This window comes from Serinus canaria, chromosome 4, assembly GCF_022539315.1.
Source record: "Serinus canaria isolate serCan28SL12 chromosome 4, serCan2020, whole genome shotgun sequence".
In the NCBI taxonomy this organism is placed as follows: domain Eukaryota; kingdom Metazoa; phylum Chordata; class Aves; order Passeriformes; family Fringillidae; genus Serinus; species Serinus canaria.
Genome location: NC_066317.1, coordinates 31,116,851 through 31,141,611, shown reverse-complemented (window position 1 = coordinate 31,141,611; position 24,761 = coordinate 31,116,851). Strand labels below are relative to the sequence as shown.

Here is a 24,761-nt window from a genome sequence, read left to right as displayed (position 1 = left end):
TTCAAGAACCACTATAGTGTTGGAAAGCAGCTGAGAAAGGTACATAGCTCCTATCACCATGTTCAAGCACTACAACATCTCAACTAAAAGAACAGAACTGCAAGCTAAATGCATTCACAAGGGCAGCACCAAAGAGAGCTATCTTTTTATGCCTCATTTCATTATCTAACAAAAACTGTACACACCCTTTTTCCTAACAATCTCGTGTTTAATACAGCAGCATAATCACACCACATGGCTCAAGAAGCCTTATTACAAGTACTTAGCAAAAATTCTTGTCTATTTTGTTCAAATTCATTAGCCAGTAAAAGTATTTAATCAACCTGAAGCTTGTCTACAGAGAAATTGCAAGGGAGTTTATGCACTAGAATGTATTTGAAATATTTCCAAACATGCACATAAGGAGTATCAAGGTTGTAACATCAAAAACACACTTGTAGGATGCAGCATAGCCTTTGGAGAAAGACACTGGCATTTCAAGAGTTCTATGTACCAGGATGGTTGTGCTTGGAAGGTGCCACTCCTGGGAAAATGACAGAAGTATGAAACACATACAACAAAATAGTTCAGTTGAAAAAATATATTTTTCAACTATAAAAATTTCAGCTAAAGCTCCTAAACTACTAGGCATAGGGAAGGTGCCATAAGAAAGGCCTTTTTTATCAGGTCAGTATCAACAAGGACAGAGCTAAGTCTTCCAGTCTTGCAGGTTAAGAATTCTTTGTCTGCCATTGAGACTTGTTAACTTGTTATTTAATTACACTCTCATATTAAACTTCTGCTAATTTTTCTCCCACAATATCACTGTCTAGCTTCTTTAGGAGTTGAGACAATGCAAGTATCACAAAGAAATCCATCTCAAAACGATTGCTAGGATTGATAACTTCGCCATTACTAGGCAGTACCATGAAGATATTATAACAAGTTAATAAGCCCAGAGCACAAGAATATATTTGCATACTTATTTTACAGTGTTTACTTCCTTCCTATTTGCTACACGAGTGAGCTGGCATTACTTCTTGCAATTAAATCCCGCATTTTAAATGACAGCATAAAATTGCATATATTCCACCCAACACAAACCAGGCCTCTCCCAAAGCCACAAAGACTGCTTTTCTTCTGTCATTCACTTGTCCAATATGCAAAGCATAGCTGTCAATCAGCTACCATCCCTGACAGCATAATTGCTGAAGAGAACGTGAAAAACACGAGGAGGGCTGGGACCAAAAGAGATACCAGCAACATTCCTCCTTGCACGCTTTAGTCCTAATTGAGGATTCTGCTTCATCAAGATTCCTTTCCAGTCACTCTTAGAGCAAAACAAGGAATTCATAGAGGAAGGCTGAGAAGGCCTTTAAAGCCAGGAGAGCCAAATAAGTTTTGGTTACAGCGCTTCTAACTCATTTCAAAAGCAAGCAGCAGCTTCATTCATCAACAGATGCCTCATCTTTGAGGAGCTGGTTTGTCTTTACCAACAGCTCCAAGATTCCATTTTCTGACTTCTTACCTGGTCCACACTCCCTTCTCTCAGCCTGAGCACAGCAGCAAGTTTTCCTCTGAGAATGACTAACAAAACTATATCTCACTGAATAAATGGCATGGTTCCTCTCATTTCCCTGCTGCCAATTTAGCATTCTATTCACAAAATTTGCTAGAAAAATTTTCAGGTGTCTGTCTCACATGAAATAATACCACCCCTCACGGCACTCGAGCAAATATTTAAGTTCATGGAAGTTATTTAACAGCTGTGCAGCACAGAGGAACTTTTCTGGAGCCGTGATCTGCACAGACATTTCTGCAAATCATGGTGCAACAGAAGTGACATTTCTGACTACTGGGAGGCAGCCATTCCTTACAGGACCCAAAAGTATCTTTTCTCTTCAGTCTGTGCTGAAAAGTCCAGCTTTTACCAATGCAAGCGTAAATAAGAAATATTGGTGCATACTAAGCCATTTATAATGTTTTTTTAATAACCCAAACCCCTGTTCCAAATCCCTAATTCAACATTTTAAAGAAGGAAATAGAAACAGAGACTCTCAATAGCCATAACCAACTCCAGGCTTTGCAACTATTTTAGTATCCATGATCTAGAAAAACATTTAACATGTTAAAAAAAAAATATTTTGAAAATTTTATAAATATCATTGACTTGCACCTGACTAATTCTCAGCCTTGAAAATACCAGCCATTTACTATTTACTGTTAAAATGTTAAATTATCCAAAGACTTTCTGGTCTTCTTACTGAAGGTTATTTATATTCCACTTCCTGAGATGGAAATTCAAATTTTCCTGAGATAAAAATGTTCATGACTCACTGCAGGGGTTTTGCAAGACATCCCTTTAAATCTGAGCAAGTCAGGCGGTCTGGGTAGCTTATATAAATCTGAAGAAAAACATTTCCTTCAGGTTCCACCAACACGCCCCTTTCTAGAGTTCTATTTTCAACCCAGCACAACTCATGCTCTGATAGCTTTAGCACACAAGCAAAGGATGTTGTCTAAGCAATTTAAAGTGTTGCAAAAATTTGGAAATACAAAAAAAAAACCCCTAGAAATACTAAAACCCCTGATTTAGAAACACTGTAGAGTTGTCTTCTAGATATAAGGAAAAAATTTTATTTTTTTCCTATGACAAGGCCAGTGAATGACTGGCACAGGTTGTCCAAAGGAGTGGGAGATGCCCCTTCCCTGGACACATTCCAGGTCAGGTTGGCCAACCTGACCTAGCTGAAAGATGGCCCTGCTCTTAGCCTGGCTGGACTAGATGACCTCTAAAGGTCCCCTCCAACCCCAACCATTACATGTTTTTTGAAAGGCTTAAAAAAATAAAAAAATAAATAATTTTCAGGTGGCAACTGAGAGAAACTGAACTTGCAACACCTCAAAGAAGCAACAGAAGCAATTTTGGTTCATGTCCTCCCTTTCTCTTCTGTGGAAACACAGAAAAAGAATTTAATAGATAAAATTTTTGCAGCTTTGTTTAAAAGACAATTTATTCTGATGGCCTCAGCTGCATTTTTAGAAACACCTTTTGCAAGTATATTTGCAACAAATGAAACTTTTAAAAATGAAACATCTCATAAGCAAACTGCACTAGTTCAGACAACTTAAGAAGCTGCTGTATGACTAAATAAAGTATATTTCTCTGCTTAGCAGAGGGAAGGAATTTCCCCTCCCAACGCCCTAAAGGCTTTTGATGCATTTTTTTCCTTTTCACAGAAGAAATGTGATTAATAGCTATGGCTTAAATCCAGTGTACAGTTTTGGCAGCTGCTGATGGACTGCTCCATCTACTTGCTGCTCCCTCTTTGCTAGGCTCAACACGTGCTGTCAAATGCATGCTGTCAGAAGTGCTAAAATGATTCACTTTCAAATGTGGTAAATCTAGATAGTGACTTCTTGAAGAAGTTGCCTCTTAACTGCAGGTGGAGAAAACAAACAAACATTTTTCCTGTCAAATATGGCATGCCAGCTTTCAAAGAATATAAAAAGAACCATCAGGTACGAAAAAGTTGTAACTTTTTCCACTGTCTAGAGAGCAAGCTGTAATTAAACAAATTGCAAACCTTCCTATGAGCAACAACACAGCCATGAAAAACAAGCTCTTACGACTACTGGAAGTCTATTTTTTGCCTCCACAGTTTACACAAGTAGCATTGTCTCTAAAATTACTGTTTAGCCTTGATGGAAAAAGATCTGTTTTCAGATTACCAAAATAAAACTTCTCTCTTGAGTACAGTCTGGAACCAAGAGTTAGGAAAAACTTTACTTGAGAGATTTATGTATTCAAGAACATTATGCCATGATTTTTCTTTCAATCCCTTACATGCACAGAACAAGAGCATCCCAAACACAAATACAGATGCTACTCCTAACACTTCAAGATCATTAAAAGTCAAATAAATGCTTGGCTGTCTTAAGATACCAAGGAGTAAACACATTTCATTTCCAATAGCAACCAAAGGTTGAGTCTTTGTCAGGTTTTAGAATATGTTCCTGAACAGAAATAAGAGAGCCTATAAGCTTTCCTGTAAAACAACAAATTGGAGATAATGGGCATCTTGAAGTGTTATTTATTTTCTTCATACTTTCAAGTTTTATTGAATGTATTAATTTTTAATGTTGCTCATGTTTTGAAGCAGTGCTAGCAGTGTATCCAATGCCAGCACCAATAATTTCCTTCTGTTTTCTTTTGGTTTGCCTGGTTTTAAGTAAAGAATTAAAAATGTAATTATTCCATGTAAGGACATTTCATTGAAATTGGAAGCTCTTGCTTGTTTTAATTGACATTAGCAATGTTAATTTCAACTTCAATTTGGCATAATTGGCAGTTTTTAAGCAACAGAAAAATGCAACTACTTAAATACTTTAAACTTGTATTTGCAGGTCCTATATTTTCAATGAAAGTGGGACAAAAACATCAACTAGCTCTCCATTTTCTCTCTACAAACACTGTCTGGTAGCCAAGCATAAATGTACAGAATTCACTAAAACTATGTCTGTTCTCCCCACAGGAAAATTTTATCCTCCTCCTCAAACCATACAATCCCCTTACAACAGCAGCACTTCTTTTTGAAAGACATAGCAGACTAGTAAAATCAGAAATAATTCCACAAAAGGCCCCGTCAATCCATGCTCCTGCTCATCCTCCTGAAATACAGTCATTATTCCAAACCATGCTTTGAAGTCAGCCTGCCTAATGGCTTCATACAGCAATATTTACCACCTTAGCATTCTCCCCTCACCCTTTTTGTCCTCCAAACATGCTTTGTAGTGAATTGCACCATGTTTTTGTAATCTACTGGGAAGTTATAGGACTGTTTTCCCCATGAATAGCAGCATAGTGAGATGAGACATACCTATTGACACCATAGACATCCAAAAATTAGCTTAATTAGCTAACAGCCATTTAATTAGTCATTAATTAGCCTAACAGTCACTTAATAAATTGGTGAAGCAATACTTGTAGAGAAAGAGAGCAAGGAGACTACAAACCCTTCACTACATTTTATTAAAATGAAAGCTGTTATTATCACACCTACACTCTCTCTCCAGGCAGGTCTATAAAAGTAACAGCCTGCAAAGCAGTCAAACCTGACACAAGTGGAGACATTTGCAAAAGCTGCTTTGCCAGTACAGTTACGTCTCCGCTCAGAACAAAATGAGTATTTGGTGATGTGACATGATCTGAAGAATTTTTCCTCGTGGGAAAACTGATCAGAGCACAAGCTAGACTGGTGCCATTATGCAGGAGAGCATCACTGACATTCCTCTTCCTTCTGAGCATCTCAGTCCAGACATGAGAAACTCCCACAACCTACTGTAGGCAATTTATACATGACATTAGAGCCTATTAAATCAGTGCATGAACAGCTTTGCCAGTACAGTTAATTTAAATCATGGAGATGCTCAAATCCAATTACATTTAAAGCATATTTCTACCTGAATCTGAATGAAAACAACAAATAGTGGAGAGAAGAAAAATAGTAGAAACGAGCTAAAAACCTGGTCATACTGAAAAAGCTCTTCACATAATTTCTTGCAATAAAAAATATCCACATACTTCCTTCTGTAAATAAAAATTAATAAGGTTACCTTAAAAGTTATCTCAGTTGTATTTAAGCAAAAGCACGGGATGAATCGCTATAAATCAAAGTCTACTTCTTTCTCCTTCCATAACCTCCCTCTGAAAGTTAGTTTCTTCTGCCACCACAGTAAATGAAACAATATGTCTTTCTAAAAAACCACAGATCAAGTGCCAAGTGCTGGAGGCGACAGTTAACAGAGGCAGGAAAAGAAGCTACCTGGGATCCTGCACCACGTACTCTGACCTCCTATCCTCTTCCACTTCATTCCTTTTCCTGCACTTCTCATCTGGTGCTTAGCCTTTAAAAACCACCAACCTCTAAAAATGACATTGTTCTGGTAAAGTGGTTAATATTCATCCCCTACATGTGAAATGTCACACACAGTAGTACCTACTCTGCTGGCTGTTAGGCTGCTGCTGGCAAACATCGCTGCACTTCATTATTTAACAACTTCCTCAGCATTCAGAAACTGTCTGGACTAGGGGACTGAAGGTTATTAACATTTTAAAATGCCTGCAGCTAATATTTCCAAGTTGTCCAAGACAGTAATTACTGCCCACATTATTGCTAAATATTAGCATTTGGTCCTATGATATAATCCAACATATATTTACAAGCTGGACTTTACTTTTATTTTACATACAAACACCTTTTCCCCCTAAATAACCACACTAAATTCCCCTTAAGAGAAACAGGACAAAATATTGATACCAAATTACCTTTCTTGGGTTTGGATAATGAAGAATATTCCTCTAGGAAGAAAAGGTCACATTAACACGGAAAAACACTAATTGTATGCAGAATGCATTCTACAGAGTTACAGGATTCTGTTCATTCTGAGGGGGGGGGAAGGAATTCCAGATGGTTATTTCAATGAAAGCCTTCCAGAGACAGCAGCACAGTGGTGCTCAGGTTGATGCACAGCACCTCATCCAGGCAAGAGAAAAACACCCATTAGCAACAACCACATCTACACGCACACCTCGACTAGACCAGCATAATTACAACAAAACACTTTTCCTCTCTATAGCTAGAAAAAAGGGGTCAGAGTTACCTGAAACTAGCAGGTTCCCTAAGAAAAGTCTGCTCAACTCTCCCTGATTGCAAAGATAGTTTCACTAATAATCATATTTTTTGTCACTATCAAGATTGACTGGTGAAAGTTTTTATCTCACTCTCCCAATTTTGTTTATTTTTACAGACTAACCACAGAGAACTGAGAACCAAGATAAACATATGTTGTAACTGAATTAGCTACCCAAGACTGTGACTCTCACACCTTCACCTACCAAGTCAAACTGCAGGACCTGGAAGATACACATAATAATTTTCTCCTGGGCGTGTTTCTCCTCAAAATAAGTGCACATGGGTGGCAGACAGACAGGATTAGATAAAGCTAGTGTGGTATTTTTAAATTAATTTTTAAATGACTCAGCTAATTTAAATGGCCATAAGGTGCCTCCAAACAGCAGCCTACCACCAAAGAGCCTTAAGATCTTCCTTCTGAAACAGGCAACATCTTTCAGCTGCCCACAGGGTAGCAATTACAGACACGTCATAGTGCAGAAACACCAAAAGATTTTTTTCTCTCTACATTACTATCATTGGATGTATTATAATTTCCAGAGATGCTCAAGGGAGCTGGACACAAAAATCCATACCAGAGATTATTTCTAAGAAGTCAAATTATCTGGAAAAGAGAGCCTCCAAGTCCTTGGCTTGATGTCCCAGCTCTAATGGCAGCAGACAGCAAAGCAGCCTGGCATAAAAGTATTGGTTTACACATGAAAAAAATATATCTTCACCTTCCACTCTAAGTTTACACTGACTATTAAAGCATTTCTTAGTAAATAAATCCACAACTTCTCCCACCTTTATTTTGTCAAACAAGCAGCAGCTCACAGAAAATCCAAGAGATGAAGCTTTATTTCTCAAAACTATTTGGAAATCCAACTAAATAGCTCCAGGGTTCCACTAAAAATGAATAATACTTGATTCTGGATGCCACCTGTACTTTTAAAGCTGGAATATGGCATTTGAATAATTTAAGTGCCAGCTGATTTTCCAGATTACATCTTTAACAGACATGGGGAAAGACTGACAACTGCTACCCACAGTTCCAAACATGAAACAATGATTTGGAAAATACATCCTGATTCTTACAGTCATTTAAGGTATTCACAGTCCTCCTACACAAAGTGGAGAAGTTTTGTTTCCTATGTTTCTTAAAGACACACTCTATTTGCTCAAACTGAGCGTGATTATGAAATGTTAGATCCATATGAATAGTCACTACAACTCACACTAACTGAAGACAGCATAGTGAGGACAGAATAACAAAAACCCTCCACAGCTGAACATATAGAGCATATTCCTGCTGTTTCAAACATTCCATGCTGCCAAGCAGTACCATTTCAGAGTCGCTGTGCTAGTTCCAGTTGCCCTAACACATTTATTCATAATGCAAAATAAAACAAAACCAAAGAAACCACACACACCCCACAGGACAGAAAGGTCATTTTCTTTATTTTATCCAAGTGCAAACAGATGTTTGAACAGAATGGGGTTTTTTTAACATAAACACAATCAGAGATCATTTCTAAAGTATGTAATTTCAGAATCGTGTTGTTAGCAGGAACTTTATTTTTTTAATAAAAAGCAAATGTAAACTACAAACTATTGATTAAATAGCAATCTCATAAGTAACAAGCTAAGAAAAACAATAAGGGGTGCTGGTTTTTTTTAATTTCAGCATACTAAGAGATGTCAGGGCAATTGCTAATCCACCCTTCAGACTTTGACACTACATGGGATTTATAAATCCCATATAGCTTTTAGGCTGAAGGAGGAATCTGTCCATAAGCAGCAAGTACGCTTTAGTGCTTATGACAGGCTGAATTCCTTTTACCCCTTAAAGCATTTTTCTTGCATTGTTCATTACCAAAGTGAATAATGTTGCAATTTTAGAAACCGAGTCCTAGCAGCATAAACCAACCAGAAATAAAGTTACACATACAGAAAGCCTGCAACTGTGAAGAGAATAAAAAGAGCAGAGAGAACAAAACAGCAGAATGAGAAGAGTAAAAGGGTGGGGGGGGGGGAAATTTAAAATTGTAGTTGATAATAGCTGGGAGATTCTCAGCTGGAGAAAGGAAAAAAGCCTTCTGTTCATCAAAGAAACAGAATTGGGTGATGGTGGTAAAATATGCAAGCTGAAACACACAAAAGATGACCCACTGTGTGAGGAATGCTGTATTAACTAGTGAAACATTTCTACTGTATCTGGCTTCTTATCAGGTCACTATCTCACACCTACCTGGAAGATTCTCACTATTTTCTTTATCTGTCTCAGATCAAAAGACAATTTTCTGGTTAGCAGGTGGTCTCACACATCACGTATTTACACACAGAGATCCCTTTTGTGGTTTTTCTTCTTTTCCTTTTTTTTGTTTGTAGGTTGGTTGGTTAGTTTTGAGGTTTTTAATTACAGCAAAAACATTTTGCAAGATATTCACAGACGATCAGCTTCTCCTGAGAAGATTAATTAAAATGGTAAATTAATCCCCCAGGAATAATTTCCTTTTAATATTGTCAAAGTAAAGAACTTATAAATTAATTAAGTTGGAATGTATTTGAAAAGCTACTGCATGTGAGTGTTTGTCCCTGAACAGCAGGCTCCTAACTAAAATTTTCTAAATGACTCATGATTGCAGCATCTCCAAGTTTTGTAAGTGCACTCTGAGCAGGTTATCCTTCCAGAGAAGCTGCAATGCAGGCATTGCAGGGCCATGCTATCCTTAGAGCTGGAATTTGCTGAAATGACTCAATGCCAAGGAGCTGCTCCTGAACACCGTGGTGCTGCCTGCAGACCACCACACCTGATGGTCTGTCACTGGAGGCAGCCATAGATCATCTACAGACACTGCTTTTTCATTTTTCACTCCTCACAGACACCATTTTGTCTTTTTCTTCTGGGGGAAAAAAAAAATACAAACCCACACATCCATCTTAAGAGACAAATGTCCATTCTGATGTTTTAGACAGCAGATACTAAACTAAGACACCAAGTAGCAGATGAAAAAGGATCATCTTCTGCACACAACATGTAGCCTCTTGCCTTACTTTAAAGCTGCAAAATACACTCATGAAATGGAATACAAAAATCACTAATTTTAACATGCAACTAAGTTCCAGTGGTTTCAAGGCCAACTTTCAGCAGACAGCAAAGCATGTGAAAAGATGCCTGCCACCCCTCAACAATTTACAGCTGGAAGTAAAGACAGAAGTTAGGCAGATGAAAAATGGGTTTTTGTCATAACTATAGGTCCCTGTTATTTTAAACAGTTAGCATTAGGAATACAAGAAAAACATGAAAGCAGCCTAATTATTATGGTGAATACTTGAAAGCAAAAGAAAAGTTGTAAAAACAAAAAGTTACTCTCTGTCTGCAAAGTCTATAGAATATTTTGGACAAAAAAAAGGAACAGGTCTACTAGAGGACCTCTGATTACTGGAAGTCATATGACACTTGGGGTTTTCCCTTCTGTTAGTTAAATACAGAATTAAAAACTGATATCCCAGTTATCAGGGCACCAGAAAGGTTAAAAACAGTATCAATACAGAAAAATATTTTCTTTGTGATCCTTTCCTAAGAAATGCCACACTACTTTTCCAAATAAATTTAGAACATTCTGTTTAATACTTTGAATTTCAACACCTACAAAAACTTTCAGGCATACAGGGCTGGCTTCATGAGCCTCTTTCAGGTGGCACTGCACCCTGAGGATGGGACAGTTCAACAGTGACAATTAAACTCATCGCTGGTTTTCCAAAACCTGCTCACCACAATGCACTGCAAAGGCTCCTAAAGCAAATGCAAAGTACTAAACATTAATCAGGCCCATTATGAAAAGTTATACAAAAGCCAGACACACAGATATGAAGTTAAACAAAATGTTCAGCTACTACTGACAGTCCTAATTCTACATACAGTTTACTGCATTTGGAAATACGAAACAATACAAAAATAAAGGGAGATGACAAAATAGTCATTATAGACTATATAACATACTGTCAAACCCATATTCCAAAAAGGAGTTACTTGCCATCAGAGGCTTCAATAAGTAACATAGGTTTAAATATATTTTAAAGGGAACATCACAAGAAGACTTGGGTGCATGACGCTTGTTTAGTTAAAGACTTTAATCAAGTCTTCAAATATAACTTAATTTCAAATTTCTTATTTATTCCTCAGATGTACCTTACAGTGCATGCTTGCTAAGTGGTCATACCACAAGCATACAAGTTCAGTTGTACTGCTGCATAAACAATAGTGCAAACTTGAATGACTAAATAGAGCTGTTTGTAAGAAATCAATCCTGAATTTAAAACCTTCTGACTATGAAAAAAACAATTTAGTCAAAAGCCTTCACTGCACTCCCACATCTTTGCTGCCCTCAGGACTGCCATACTCTTTCAGAGGACTAGTTTAAGTGATTAAGTTTTTCGTTAGTAAATTGGGGAGAACCTCTTTCATACACCAGAACTCACAAAAAAGTACATGTTTAATGATCATTCACTTGTTATTTTCATGACCTCCAGGGTGGGAGAAACCTTTCACATTTAGATCCTCCAAGACCTTCCATGGTTGGTAGAGGCATGGAGTGGGTGAGCATCTCCCCTGAGTATAAATGTATCCCTGTGTAAAACAAAGTCATTAAGGTCATCTGAAAATCTAAATGGGAAATGAGCCTTACCAAATAGGATACAGCCTGTGCTCCTCTGCCTACACATAGGAGGCTCTATTAAAATGAGAATAATTGAAACTGAAGTGGTAACTGTCCTCTGTGTTTAAATCAGCCACGTAAGTCTTGTGGACACCAAGAGATGATTTTTAAAAGTTTCAGTTTTGGAGGTGAACCAGTATATGCCAGAGTCACAGCATGATACTGCAGAGCTGAAGATCTGTGTTTCATTGTGGAAAAATACTTTCTGTACAGTTCCTTTTGGGAAGGAGAGGGGACAGGACATTCCAGAAAACCACAACAAGTAGCATTTTTGGAGGAAGGCACTTCCTGACCTTAGCCTTCAGATAAATCCCAAACTGAAGACATCTATAAATAGAAGAAACAGGAAAAGAAATCAAGTAAGATATCAAATGTCACTTGTTTAAAGCAGAACTTTGCTTTCCCCTTAAAAGAAACTGTGACACAGTTTTCCTAAAGCAATGCACAGTGTGCAAGTAGCCACGTCTTACCAGCCTGGAGACTGGCCCAGCTATTTCTGCATTATCTCCTGGCTCTTTTTACAACCAATTTAGAAATATTTTTCACTAGTGTTCATAAGTAACATTCAGACTTTTCAACACACTCAGGCAACTTACCACAGACTCTCAAAACCATTTTGTCACATTAAATTTAACATATTATGATATGGTTGCAAAACTTCATCAGCCTGTCTTCTACTGTTTTATGTATTCTGCAGAGTTGGCAAGTTTTAGATGATTTCTTTTAGAAACTAAGATTACCCTGGAACAACCAGGGTAGGTAAAGTTATCTTGAGAATGGCATTTCAGCAGCTATCTAATAGCAGAGAGGACAGGCCAATATTTGGCTGACAAATTGTGATAAGCGTGCTCTAAAAATAAACAGCGACTTATGAGGCACCAAACACCACGGAGCTGTGGCTGTGGGGGTTTTTTTAATATAAAATGGAAACCTCATGCAGCAAACCTAGGTGCCTTGTGAAGTTACTCATGGTTAACAGAAGTAATATTTCACCTAGAAGCTATTTATGAAGGCCAGGGTAACCATTAGAGCACCTGTTTCAGACAGACCTCCTTTGTTCAAAAGAAATGTAAGGCAGCTCGCCTGCTGGAACGTGGGCCAACGTCAACAGCAAATCCAACTGGATTTATGTAGGTTGTGTCACTGGAAAGCACGTTACTTTCGTCATGGCTAAATGTTCCTTTACTATCAAAGCCAAGATGGATTGAAAGAAAGGGCCATTATTTTCTCTTCACTTTAAAATTCACATAAAATATTCATTCACATAAGAACATTAGACCTTAAACAGCAATGTTTGCTTATCAAACCTGGTAAAGGTGGAAATCTGACATACGACAATTCCAATGATGACTGAGTCAAAGTATTTGTATATTTTGTTTAAGAAGTGAAAACCAACCTGTATAAAGTACACTGTATTGCAATTTATAAGTAAAGAAGAGTTTCTTTCCCTCTCAGAAATAAATAAATGTGAAATAAATTACTAGCCAAATTACCCCGTTCTAAGTGCTCACCTGGTAAGAACAATACCTGAAGTAATGACTAAGGCACAAAATTCAAAAAGCACTACAATAGGGGTTTAGAAAGGAAGAAACTACAGGACATCAAATTAATAAGACAGAGGCTAAACCACAGCACAAGGCTAGGTACAAAGAATGACTACAAGGGAGAAGAACTAATAATTTGCCTGGGCATTCAGAAACATCCTTCAAAATGAAGTATCCTATCCCAAAACTCAATTTTCTTTGTTTTGGGTTCTTAGACCCATTTTTCTAAGCTAACAGAGCACTTCTACCCCTTTGTGCCATGCATTGCATTCATCACGTTTTCCAGCAAAATCCTGTAGTCTAGAAGTTTTTCAGCAACAAAAGTGATATTTCCTTAAAAGTAATCTTAAATTAAAGAGTTGAACAAGACTCTTAAAGAGGATTTAGGACTAGTGGAGACCAGCTACCTATCAATACTCAGTCTGGTAAAATACAAACTAATAACACTAAAATAAATGGCTGTCTAAAATACAGCAGATATGGAATATCCTCCTCTCTTCCACTTTGGCAAACACCTACAACAGAGCTAAAGCAGCTCCCAGCCTTCCCTTGGCACTGTTACCTCAAGCCATTTTTAACAGCTGAGCTGGAATTGTGCTGCCATCTGATAGTTGTTCAGTGGCCTACAACCAAGGAGCTGGCATCTTCCAACGAAGTCATCTTGAATTAAAACAAGGCATTGGTGCTAATTAGCAGCTTTCAGCACTAAGGGAGAAGCCATGGTAAGGACAGAAACTCAATTACCCTTGTCCAGCAAGCGCCAGCTCCTGGTCAGCATGTAGCTGGCAGAGCCCCTCGTGTTTCCATATCCATGGCACACATGAAACGCTTCAGTCTCCAGATCAGACTGAAGACCACTGTGGGCCATTCACACAGAGCTCTGACCTTCTGTGCTTTGTAAAACTTTGTAACAAATCCATTGAAGACCCCCAACACATCTGATGCACTATGCAGCCATGTGTGCCATAGGATTAATGGAGAACACAAAATGCAGCTCAGACTGACTACACTCCTATTTATTGTTTTTCTTAAAATAATGTAATTTCAATGGATGGGCTCCTTACTGCCTTCACTGGAGAAACTGCTGATTAGCCACCCTCAACAGGAAATCAACAAACGTGTCATGATCAACTACATCACTTCAGCTTTCAGCATCTTGTTATGACTTTAGCAACTGAGATAAAAGTCTTAGCTCAACCAGATTACACACCTTTGCACACGTTCTGCTTCAGCAACATCCAGCACCTGCTTTTTTTCTCCCAGTTTTTGACTCTTTTTGGAGACTGCAGTCCCTCCAGAGTTGAAGAAGAATTCGACAGGGAGAACTCCCGCTGTGGTTTAGGAACAGTATTCCCCAATTTAGTGCTCTTACGGAAACATTCCAAAGCACATGGTGCTTACTCACTCTCCCCTTCCCTTCCCCTGTGGCACGATGGAAAGGGGAATTAGAGGCACAAAAGGTAAAGACCACGGGTTAAGATCCAGCTATAAGAACAACTACATCTTAATTTTGCAGTTGATAGCTAAAGCTATTTCAACATAAAGCACCATCATACACAAACACAATAAAATGGCAGAAGTTTGAATTATTGACGTAACTATTTAAGCCAAAGTCCATCTTTTTTTGTTACTGTAGCTATGGCACCTTCAAAAAGTGCCTGAGCTACTGCACTCAGGCAGAAGTCAGCAATGGGATGCTGTGTTCTGGCAGCGCCTGCCTGTCCTACAGCACTGGAGAGGGAATTCACTTTGAACACCCACAGCACCACTGGCAAGGGACAAAAGAAGTCTGTAAAACCGCACAGACAAGCCTCTATCTCTCAGTTCAGAATGTATCTAAATATTTACTAGCATGTATGCGGCGTATTCTGACAAGTCTTTTGACAAACAGCAAGACTCTGCAGAACCATTCAAATGAGCGCTGGCTACTCACATAATGCAATGTGTAGCTGATTTCTGCAAGGTCATGTATTTTGAGGAAATGTTCTGGGTGGGCAAGGGAATGGTTTCCTGACAAGATGAAGCCCTTACCTCAAAGTCAAAACAAAAACAATGGAGGGTACATATTTTAGGCACGTCCCAATAGATTTCACATACCAAATGGAAAAATGTGTATGCCTTTTAACTTGCATGCCAACAAAATTGTTTCTTCTTTGTTTTGCCCCCAGGAAGACAGCCCACCAGCACCCAATTTTCAACTACTATACAACAAACCAATGTAAATACAGACAAGATTCAGTATAACAATCCCAAGCCCCGAGCCTTAGCATCTCCCCCACCCAATTCAGTGATGCAAAGGTGTCCCTTAAGTTAAAAAAAATTCCCATTTTAGAAAATTCATCAAGAATAAACTATGTCATAACATTACATCCAGTTTACCTTTTTTTTATACTGCTAGACAGTGTTTGAAAATGGAGCACCATATACTCTCTGGGAGAGGTTTAGGTATTTCAGAGGTTCCTACACACAACCATAAGCATTTCTTTCCAACCTCTTGTATCATAGGTCTTCACACCTTCAGCTGCACCAACACAAACATTTGAAGCCACAATCTAAACCAGACTTAGTCACTTAAATTTTAGAATGCAGAAACCCTACTACACAGTCTCTCAAAAGTAAGGTCCTTTTCTTCTGTTCAGCTAACAAGACTGAATCACTTACCCTGTGTTTTCCGCAGCCTCACAAACAGCTGGACAGGCAGCAATGAGGCAGCAGAGAACATCAGCATGGGAAACAGTGAGTGAGCAGCTTTGGTGGGTGCCTGGCATCCAGCCAGCGTCAGCCCACTCCAACTAGCTCTGCTGCTAAAGAAATACAATGTACTAGAAAACATTCAGCCTTTGGTTTCAGCAAGTCAAACCTCAAGCAGATATTGGTGGTACAGCCTTGTTTTCCCATCAACTTGCTTACAAACCACATTTGTGTAACATTCTTTCTCACCCCTCTAAGTTTTGAGTTATTTTTTGCATAACAGGGCAAGAAGTGTGAATGACTAATTTCAGATAGAAAAGGCTATATCAATATTTTTTTCCCAACTACATTAGAAGCAAAATGAATATGGGAGACCAGTATCCCTAACAATAAAGAACTGCAAATATAAACTAAAAAAGAAAACAACAAATTACAAAGCAAACAATCCATGGGTAACAGGAACCACCTTCCCTTTCAGAAACTCAAAACTACTACATAATAAATATTTTTATTAAGCAAAGTTTATTTTAACTTTAAGACATACAAAAAGCAAGCAAACAGAAAGAAACAGCCCGGTAAAGACAGTCAACAACAGGCATGCTCCACGAATGTGTCTTCCATGAAACTTAATACCCATTCCCAGGTAATTTACACTGAAACCAGATGCTGTTTCATTGTGTGTTGTTCATGTTTATCAGAATACACACACAAATAAGAGAAAAATAGGAAAATCTTGCTGTCCACAGAAATGTTAATATCAGAATATTCCTTTAATTTTTATTAGTGCTGAAAAGCAAACTCATGCCCCTTTTCCCCCTCTCTAAAAGCATTTAAATATTTTAATTTTTTCTTATTCCTTTAGTGTTTTGCTCAGGTAATGATATACATGCTGACCTTTACTGTTGACTAGAATTCCTTAGAACTGCTCTAAATCAAATATTTAATCACTCTTACTCGGGTCAGACAAGACAGACACGCACAAAGAAACACATCTACAGCTCTATGGGCGTAACAGAGATACCCAGAGAGAACAAATAGCTAATTTTAACTGCAAACAAAGCTGTAAGAAAAGCACTGCAGTAGGGCTCCTCTCTCTCCCTTTTCAAGAAAAGTGGTCAACTTCACCAGCTTCAGAAAAAGGGGAGCAAAGCACCACTTCCATTTTGAGACTTATTCAAATACACCCCTTCATGCAAAATATACCCAGCAAATTAAATCTGCAACACTGGCTGCAGCAAACAAGGCACGCAGGCTTAGCTGCCCTTCACAAAGCATCTTTGTAGAGCTATCTTTCTGCCAGTGCTCCTTTTGAATTCCCAAACAATACCTCGCAAAAATTAGATCTCCTACTGTGGGAAAGTTCCCAAAACACAAGCCAAAATATATTTTCTCATGAAGATACAAAAAACCCTCAATGAGGAAGTCAAAGTTCTTACAATGACTGTTCAGTGTACATATAGTCATTCTTGAAACATGCTAACAGATTTAGTAGCAACATTCTTATTTAGAGAAAAAAATATTAAAATCAGATCAGTCGTTCAACAGAATGAATAGCCACCCCTAGTAGTTACCACTCAGTAATTTGCATAAGCACAGACTTTTAAAAACTTTTGCACATACAGGCTTTTTAAAACAATGGATGTCAAGAAAAAATAATTTATCAAAAAAGCCTTAGCTAAGGGATATTGTAATAAGTGTAAAATAAATGAATCATCTTTAGAGGTTACACTTAAATCATCTTTTTTTCCTCAGGTACCAAGGGTTCTCCATGAATAAACAGATAATCCACAGGAGACTCCAACCTCCTACTACAGAAAAACACGATCTTGGGAAAATGCTTGTATGTCCTTTACTTTTGCTGACCTACACTTTTACACCCAAGACATGAAAGAGCTTTCAGCCCTTTTGGTCTCAGAAGCCCAGCAGACGATTTTGCTCGTTCCTAGTTTTGGCAGAAGGGCAAGCCTATCCACGGCAAGCAGTCCTGCTTTACCATAATCCTCCTCCACCAAAGCTTTTCCTGCAGCACCACTGGCTACACCCCACACACCAGTGGGGTGGGTGAGGATGGGTGGGAGGGTCCCCACCCTTTGGCATCAGAGGGTACAGACATGTGCTCTGATGTCTGAACAGCACCTCAGGAAGCAAGTGGACAAAACAAGCTTGGACTGAGTAGAAGATCCCTGGGCTTTTGGCCCAGCACTGCTCACTTCAGTACATTTCCTAGGCAAGAAAGCTCCCAGTTTTTAAGTGCAGGAAAGAGACTGTGCGCACAAAGGCTGAAAAAAACACGCTCACAGGAAGATACTCAGCCCAAACCCAGGGCAAACACTTCTTCAGCCACTGCAGGGCAGAAATCAAAAGCAAACTCTACCAAACAGATAATTAATCAAGTAGGAAATTACACAGAGCTTATCGGCGCTGCAGTTAAACCCTCACTTTCCCAGTTTCAAACCGGCTCGATACGTACAGCCACCCGAGCTGCAATCTTCTGATGCAATGAGAGAGCACACAAGTGTGTAGGATAAGGCTTCCACTCATATTTCTGTGCTATAGCTGAAGGCTTCCTGACCATACCGAGCTCTTTGCAAGTGTTGGCAGAGCTCGTATCATTAAAAGAAATCTATTAATGCACAAGGTACCAGCCCTATGACAGGGGAGAACTACTGCAAAAGAAATTAAAAAGTCAATACTCTTGCCATTCTCAAAGCTCTTGGCCATGAAGATATGAATGGCTATGGGAAAATACACACACACGCCCCCATTAGAAAGACTGGAAAATAAACACACTTTTTCAAAACAAACAGGATACTAAGCAGCTCATTGCAGTACATACCCTCAGTTTTGAAAATGACTTGAAAATTGACACTGCAAGCTCAGAATCAAACATTCCAGGGCTGTTTCGACAGACTGAGATTAAAGAGTTCACAAGAAAATCTGAGCTATGCAAGGATTTTCAGCTTTACTTATCAGCCATAAAAAGATATATTCATACAAGTTTGTTGGGCATGAAATAATGCTGTATAGTAATACTAGCTTGAGAAAAACAAAGTACACTTACTTCCAAAATACATTATTTCTGTACTAAACAAATACACTGTTTGCCTTGACAGGTAAAGGTCTCACTTTTTCCCAGTAGTTCCTATGGTTTTTATGCTGCCAGTCAAGTGCTGAAACACAGCAGGAAAAATCCCTATGGTTAAAGGTCTCTGCATACACGAGTCTACAGTAACTTGTGTCATCTGTATTCACCTCCCCTATTTACAGCCCAAGAGCCACCACAAACTATCACTTAAGCTACAGTTTTTCAGACATTTTGAACAAGGTTCCAAAACCCTACAGCATCTGGAGGTTTGTTGGGTTTTGGTTCAGACCAACTACCCTTACTTTATTATGGCAACTGTACTTGAAGCCCACTGCTGAGCAAGAAAGGAGCCCAGATCAAGAACCAGCAACAACCTTTCTTCATTAAGCTGCATTACTAACGATGGTCCCAATGTCAAACAGGCTCCTGACCCCACTTCAGAATTACTCACTGCAGTCAGCAGAAAGCCTGACCACCACCATGGGAAAGCAGAGTTAGGAATCTAATATTGTTGGCCAAATGGGCTCCCCAGTAAAAAACAGAATGTCCAGCCTTGCAAGGTAAGGCTGCTCCTGAATAACCACATAACAAAGCCCTGAGATGCAGTATGGAAAGACCACTACACCAGTGCAATACAGCCAAACACCAGGCATCAGCTGCCACAGCCCTTCACTCCTCAGGGCTACCCAGAACCAGCAGGGGAGTTTAGCAACAGAATCAGTTCTCAGCATTATACGGCTGTTAGCAGCCTGATAACAGGAGTTATCCTCCTCTGTAAATGCTCACCTCAAATAGATGGCAATACAGTAGGAGACTAACACTGGAGAAAATCTGAAAGCACAACTCAAGCTCCAAAACATTTTTGTTTTTCAAAGGAAAGAAATCCCAAATAAGCTCTTTCGAAAAAGATCATTTTAGTCTTCTAGTGTATTTGATATACAGACACATGATCAGCCTCAATTTAAAGACTAAATATTCTTTTGCTAGACTCACATATAAAATGCTTAGTTCCTCTGATCCCATTAAACTACACAGCCTTGTATTTTATTTTTTTTAAGAGATCACTGTAGCAAGAAGGAAGTGTTCATTTCTGGCTTATCTGAAGATTGCACACAATTATGCTATCACTGGTTACAAGTATAAAAATAACACGACTGGGGAACAAGCTGAAAGTTTATTTGGAAAAAGCATAGGTACATCCTATAATTAAACCATTTTTCCTCTCAAGTGTTCAAGAAGGGAGTATCTGCTTTACAACAGCATCCTGTTTAGATGTCTTCTGACATTAAATGACTCATTAGTATCAAACTGAGGGCTACTGTACAGTTCTCCCCTCCGCCCTGAAGAGCTGGTGCGGTGCTGTTACATCTCTGCTCCTGTCACTGCTGTGCTGAGCTGCCTTCATGTACCACACCAGCAGCTTCCAGAAGCAAACCTTAGGCATCTAACATATATAAGGCACACATTCAAAAAATTTCTTCCTGCAGACGTCACCACATGGCATGAAAACAGTGAACAGTATGCAGAGTTTCTGAAGCAACCAGCTATTCACATACCATGCCATGCAAATGAGTTGTCAGGATAAAGAAAGATTAGGGTTCAGCTTCTCTTGTTTGAAAACAAAAGCAGCCCTATTTTTTCAACCAAGCTACACCAGTATAAAACTGCATGCTTTCTGAAATGGCCTATGATGCCAAGAAGAATTTGTTTTGTAAAGACTTAAAGCTATAACAGTCCATGCAAGAGGGCGCTAGGAGAGAAAATAACTAGATCTCTATTACTCACAGCTCAAGGGCATAAAACCATTTGTAATTTATGAACATTTAAAAGTTAGATTCCCCAAAGTAGTTAAATTAACTTCCTAGTTCACGTGGTCAAAGAGAAAATGAATAGTTTAATACATCAATTAAAGAGAAGAGTTACACAACAGGCATGTAAAGTACAGGCCACATGTATTCCTTTTATTTCTCATTTTCCTTAGCCAACAGAATATTGAGTTGTGATTCACAAAAGTCAGGAACACTCTGTAAAGGAGGATATACCAAAGAGATATAAAGTTATAAATTTACAAAAGCAATTGCAGAATACACTGTTTACCTCAAGGAAAAAAAAATCAGTTCAATCCAAAACTACCAAGATATTTCTGCACTACAAAAGTTCAAGCCAAGTTAAGTTTGCTTTGCCCAGCAATGTTTATCAGACCTACTTCCCAAAGTTGTACATACTGGCTATCACTCTGTCACTCCCGTCCTCTGAGCCTGCAGTGAAGGCATGGTGCCAAATTTGCACCCTGACAGTCCAGGGTGAATAGTAATGTCAAACAGACATTTACCTCATCATGGTTTGGGAGAAGCTGAGCCCCAAAGAGCTTGTTAACATAAGTAAGAAGCAAATATGCTACTAACATACTTCTCTTGCTATTTCCTGCACTGAAATGAATATGATAAATACATTTTCTCTTTTCAACCCTCTCTTGACTTTGAAAAAGCCTCATGACTTCCCAAAAGCCAGAATTAAGTAGCTATCTTTTAGAGATAGCATAGCAAGGACAGGAAAATACAAGTAAAGAAACAATAAGTTACTTTCAGGGAAGAAGGAAAAACAAGGTCTTTGTATCTTTCTATGTATTTTTTTCCTTTTTACATAATGATGGAAGATGATGTGCATAAGCATATTCCTTTCAAATTCCAAAACTGTTGTAAAATAAAATCAAACTTCCTGAACAGAGAACCAACAGCAGAAAACCAACACACACGATTCAACATGGACCACTTGCAAAAACACCAAGTTTTCTGCTGCAAGCCCAGTCTCCCCAGCAGCAACAGGAGAGCACCACCAGTTTCAAGTATTTCCAGTGCTAAGAACACATTAGATTTCCCACATACTTGGTCTTGTTTGCGGACTATTTTGGGCCAGTGTCAATTTCATGGATTTAAGGGTGGGTTTCTTTTCCTGTGGTGATTGCCACAGCAGGCTGCCAGTGTGCTGATTCGGGAAGTTTTACAGCACTAACGCAGCCTTGGTGTTCCCAATTTAGCTCTCTGCTCGGTGCCCTTCACTGGGCTTGATCCCTGCACTCGGGCTGCATTCTTCACTGCGTCATTTCTTACTTTCTGCCCTTTTGTGCTTCCCTGTTATCCCTTCTAGACAGCAGGGCCAACTGGCAAGGACACGAGAGAGTTTAACAGCTCACATGGCACAGATCATACCGCAGGGAAGGCACAGTCCCCCAAGCCCAGCCTGGTGGCCCCACAGCCTGACCTAGTGGTTTCTGAGCATCTGCCTGCCTCTCTGCTCCTGAGCACCCCACCATACTTCCATAACCATGTCCTGAGGCTGGACATGACAGGTAGGCACCCCCCAGCAGGAATCTATGCCTTTACCAATGCAAGTGACCCCGCTGCAAGTTTGCAGAGAGTGTCTTCTCCAAGAGAGAGCACTCAGCCTCCTTCAGCTTTCACAGCACACTGAAGGGCTGGGTCCAGCACTGAAGGCAAACAGACATTTGGAAAAGGTCAAACAAGGATAGAGAAACAAGTTTAGCACCACAAAAACATGTTCCAGAAGCAGCTTCCTTTTTTATATAAAAGAAAAAAAAAAAAAAAAAAAGAGTTGCCAAAAAGGCATGCCACATACGATGCCCATGCAGTCAGTATGCTTTTCCATGAGAAGTTTTATTTTCTGACACATATTCCATGAACATGGGGATAAAAATAACATTACCACAATGACGTATCTATAGTAGGAGGAATGACTTATGGGTGCTGAGCAAAAGTCAAGGTTTCCTCTTTGCCCCAATTTAAAATCATCACCAGCCAGTCAGACGCCTGCCAAAACAATCTGTAACAGCATCTCTTCCCCAAAACCCGAATACAGGGACTGCTCAGAGAGCAGGACAAGCCTTTAGAAAATAGGACAGATGGCATTACAACTCCAAGCAAAGTAACTCCTTGTATCATTAGCTATTGAACCGCGGCTTGATGTGGGGATCAGTGTAAAGCTTATTAGTCTTTAGACAGTTGGCAGACACAGCCACTGCAGCAACCGTTCGGGAGCAGAAGGAACTCATTCAGTTTAGTTGTTTTTCAGGTCATGTTAAGTCAAAATGTTTCTGTACGCACTCCAGTCCCCAGCTTAACCTTTCTCAGCCTCTCTCAGCGCAACTACGCTTACAAACGGCTTCGACTCACACACTCCTCTGATAAAGAGGGCTCCAGGAGCACGGCGCAGGTATCTAAAAAATTCCTGCTTGGTGCCATTGTGTAAGGATTTCACCCTACTTTGGAGAGCAAGGACTTGCCAAGAATACCACTGACCTCAGCCCCTACATTATGAAACAGCGCTGCCAGCTCCAGCCAGCTATGTAAAAGTAAGGATTGAATTCAAATCCTGAGCCACCCGTACTCCGGGGCAATAACAAAACACACACATAGAGGCGAGGGGGGAAAAAAGGAAAAAGAAAAGAAGGAAAAAAAAAGAAAAAACACACCACCGAAAAATTATACTCTAACTTCATTTTCTTTTTACCGGAAGCAACCTTCAAAACAAACCCAGCTGGCGTTTCTCCCTCTCCTTCCCCCAAAATCAGGGAGCAGGAGGAAAGTTGTCGCGTTAACGCGCGCCTTCCCTTCCCGGGAGCCGCCGACCGGGAATTCAGCGCCGGGGAGTTTGGCGGGGGCTGGGAGGGAGTCAGCCCCGGCCGCGCCGCCCGGAGCGGGGCCGCGGGGCTCGGGGCTGCCCCGGCGGGGCGGGCGGGGGCAGCGGGGCGGCCCCTCCGGGGTGCGCGGGCGGGGGGCGCTCACCTGGGGGCTCCGCTCCGCCGGGTTCTTCATCACCGCCTGGCGGAAGCTGTTATCCACGTAGGACGCCATCGCGCCCCTGCTGCCTCCCGCCGCCGCCCGGGAGGCGCTGGGGGAGGGCGGCCGCGGCCTGGCGCTGCGCGGCCGGAGCGCTGGGCGAGGAGCGAGCGGGGAGGCGGCGGCGGCGCGCAGGCACCGCGGGCTCAGCAGCGCCGCCGCCCGGAGCTGCAGGCGGCGGCCGAGCCCCGCCGGTGGCAGCGGCGGCGGCGGCGACAAGGGCTCGGCGCTCCCTCTCGAGCCGGCTCTACGCCTCCCGCCGGCCCGCTCCGCCGCATCCCCTCGGGCACCGTCGTCGTCGCCTCCTCCCTCCTCTTCCTCCTCCTCCCATCCGGGCTGATGGGGGGCTCCGCGCCCGCCTCGGCGACGGGGAAGTTGCCGGCTCGGGGAGGCGGAGCGGCGGGGGGCGGGCCGAGGCGGGACGGAGGAGGGAGGGGGGCGGGTCGCCGGGGGTCGCGGCCCGCGGGGTCCCCTCCGGCGGCGGTGCCCCAGCATCCTCCCGCGGGGAACGCGTCCTTGCCGGGTGTAACCACCAAAGAAGTCTGAGCGGCCGCCGCCATGGTCCCGAGGGACGCGCATCATCGCAGCTTCGGAGGTGCTCCCTGTGCGCGGATACTGGGGATGGGCAAGCTGGACGCCAAAATAAAATATAAAATAAAATATAATAAAGACTTGATCTGCCGAGTCTAGTGACTTCTAGGAGGCCACCTGTTGTCGCGCTTCTCCAAAGTAATCCGAGTCAGCAGCCTGTCCCCTCTGTCATTGCTATATGGGGTAAAAACGAGGAAGGGAGGGGTGTGAAATCGTTAATTTATCACTATTCTGGGGTTATCTAGCGGCGGATGCTCCTCACGTGAACTTAAGTTTTTAAAGAATAAAGGGTCTCGCAACATGGCTGATTTTCTTTGTTTACCACGACACCGAGCACGTCTCGGCAGCCGCCTGACAAACGCGGAGCATGGAAGTATTATTAGCGTGCCATTAGCGGCCGGGTAATACTATTAATGTATTTGCTTTCACAAGTGATGTGTACCCTTCGCTGATACGGATCACGCAATGTAAATAATGTCAACACTAATAAATCTGTTTAATTCCCAGTCACTAGCAGTCACATTTCAATTCCAAGTAAGGTAGTGTCATCTTTGTTTGATTTTTTTATTTGTGAAATTTCCCAGGGATAACCGTCTTTTCCTTACAAAACATACACTGCT

The 24,761-nt window shown here is 40.7% G+C and overlaps 1 protein-coding gene across 5 annotated transcripts in view; it reads right to left on the bottom strand.

Moving 5' to 3' along the window:
- RAPGEF2 (Rap guanine nucleotide exchange factor 2) overlaps positions 1 to 23,935 on the bottom strand; it is a 181,921-nt gene extending 157,986 nt beyond the window's left edge. For all 5 annotated transcript variants that reach the window (XM_030238869.2, XM_050973636.1, XM_050973635.1 and 2 more), the window contains exon 1: positions 23,497 to 23,935. In XM_030238869.2, coding sequence (XP_030094729.2) covers positions 23,497 to 23,565 — 69 coding nt within the window. In that variant the 5' untranslated portion in view covers positions 23,566 to 23,935. The remainder of the gene's footprint in view (positions 1 to 23,496) is intronic.
- Positions 23,936 to 24,761: the final 826 nt, after the last annotated feature.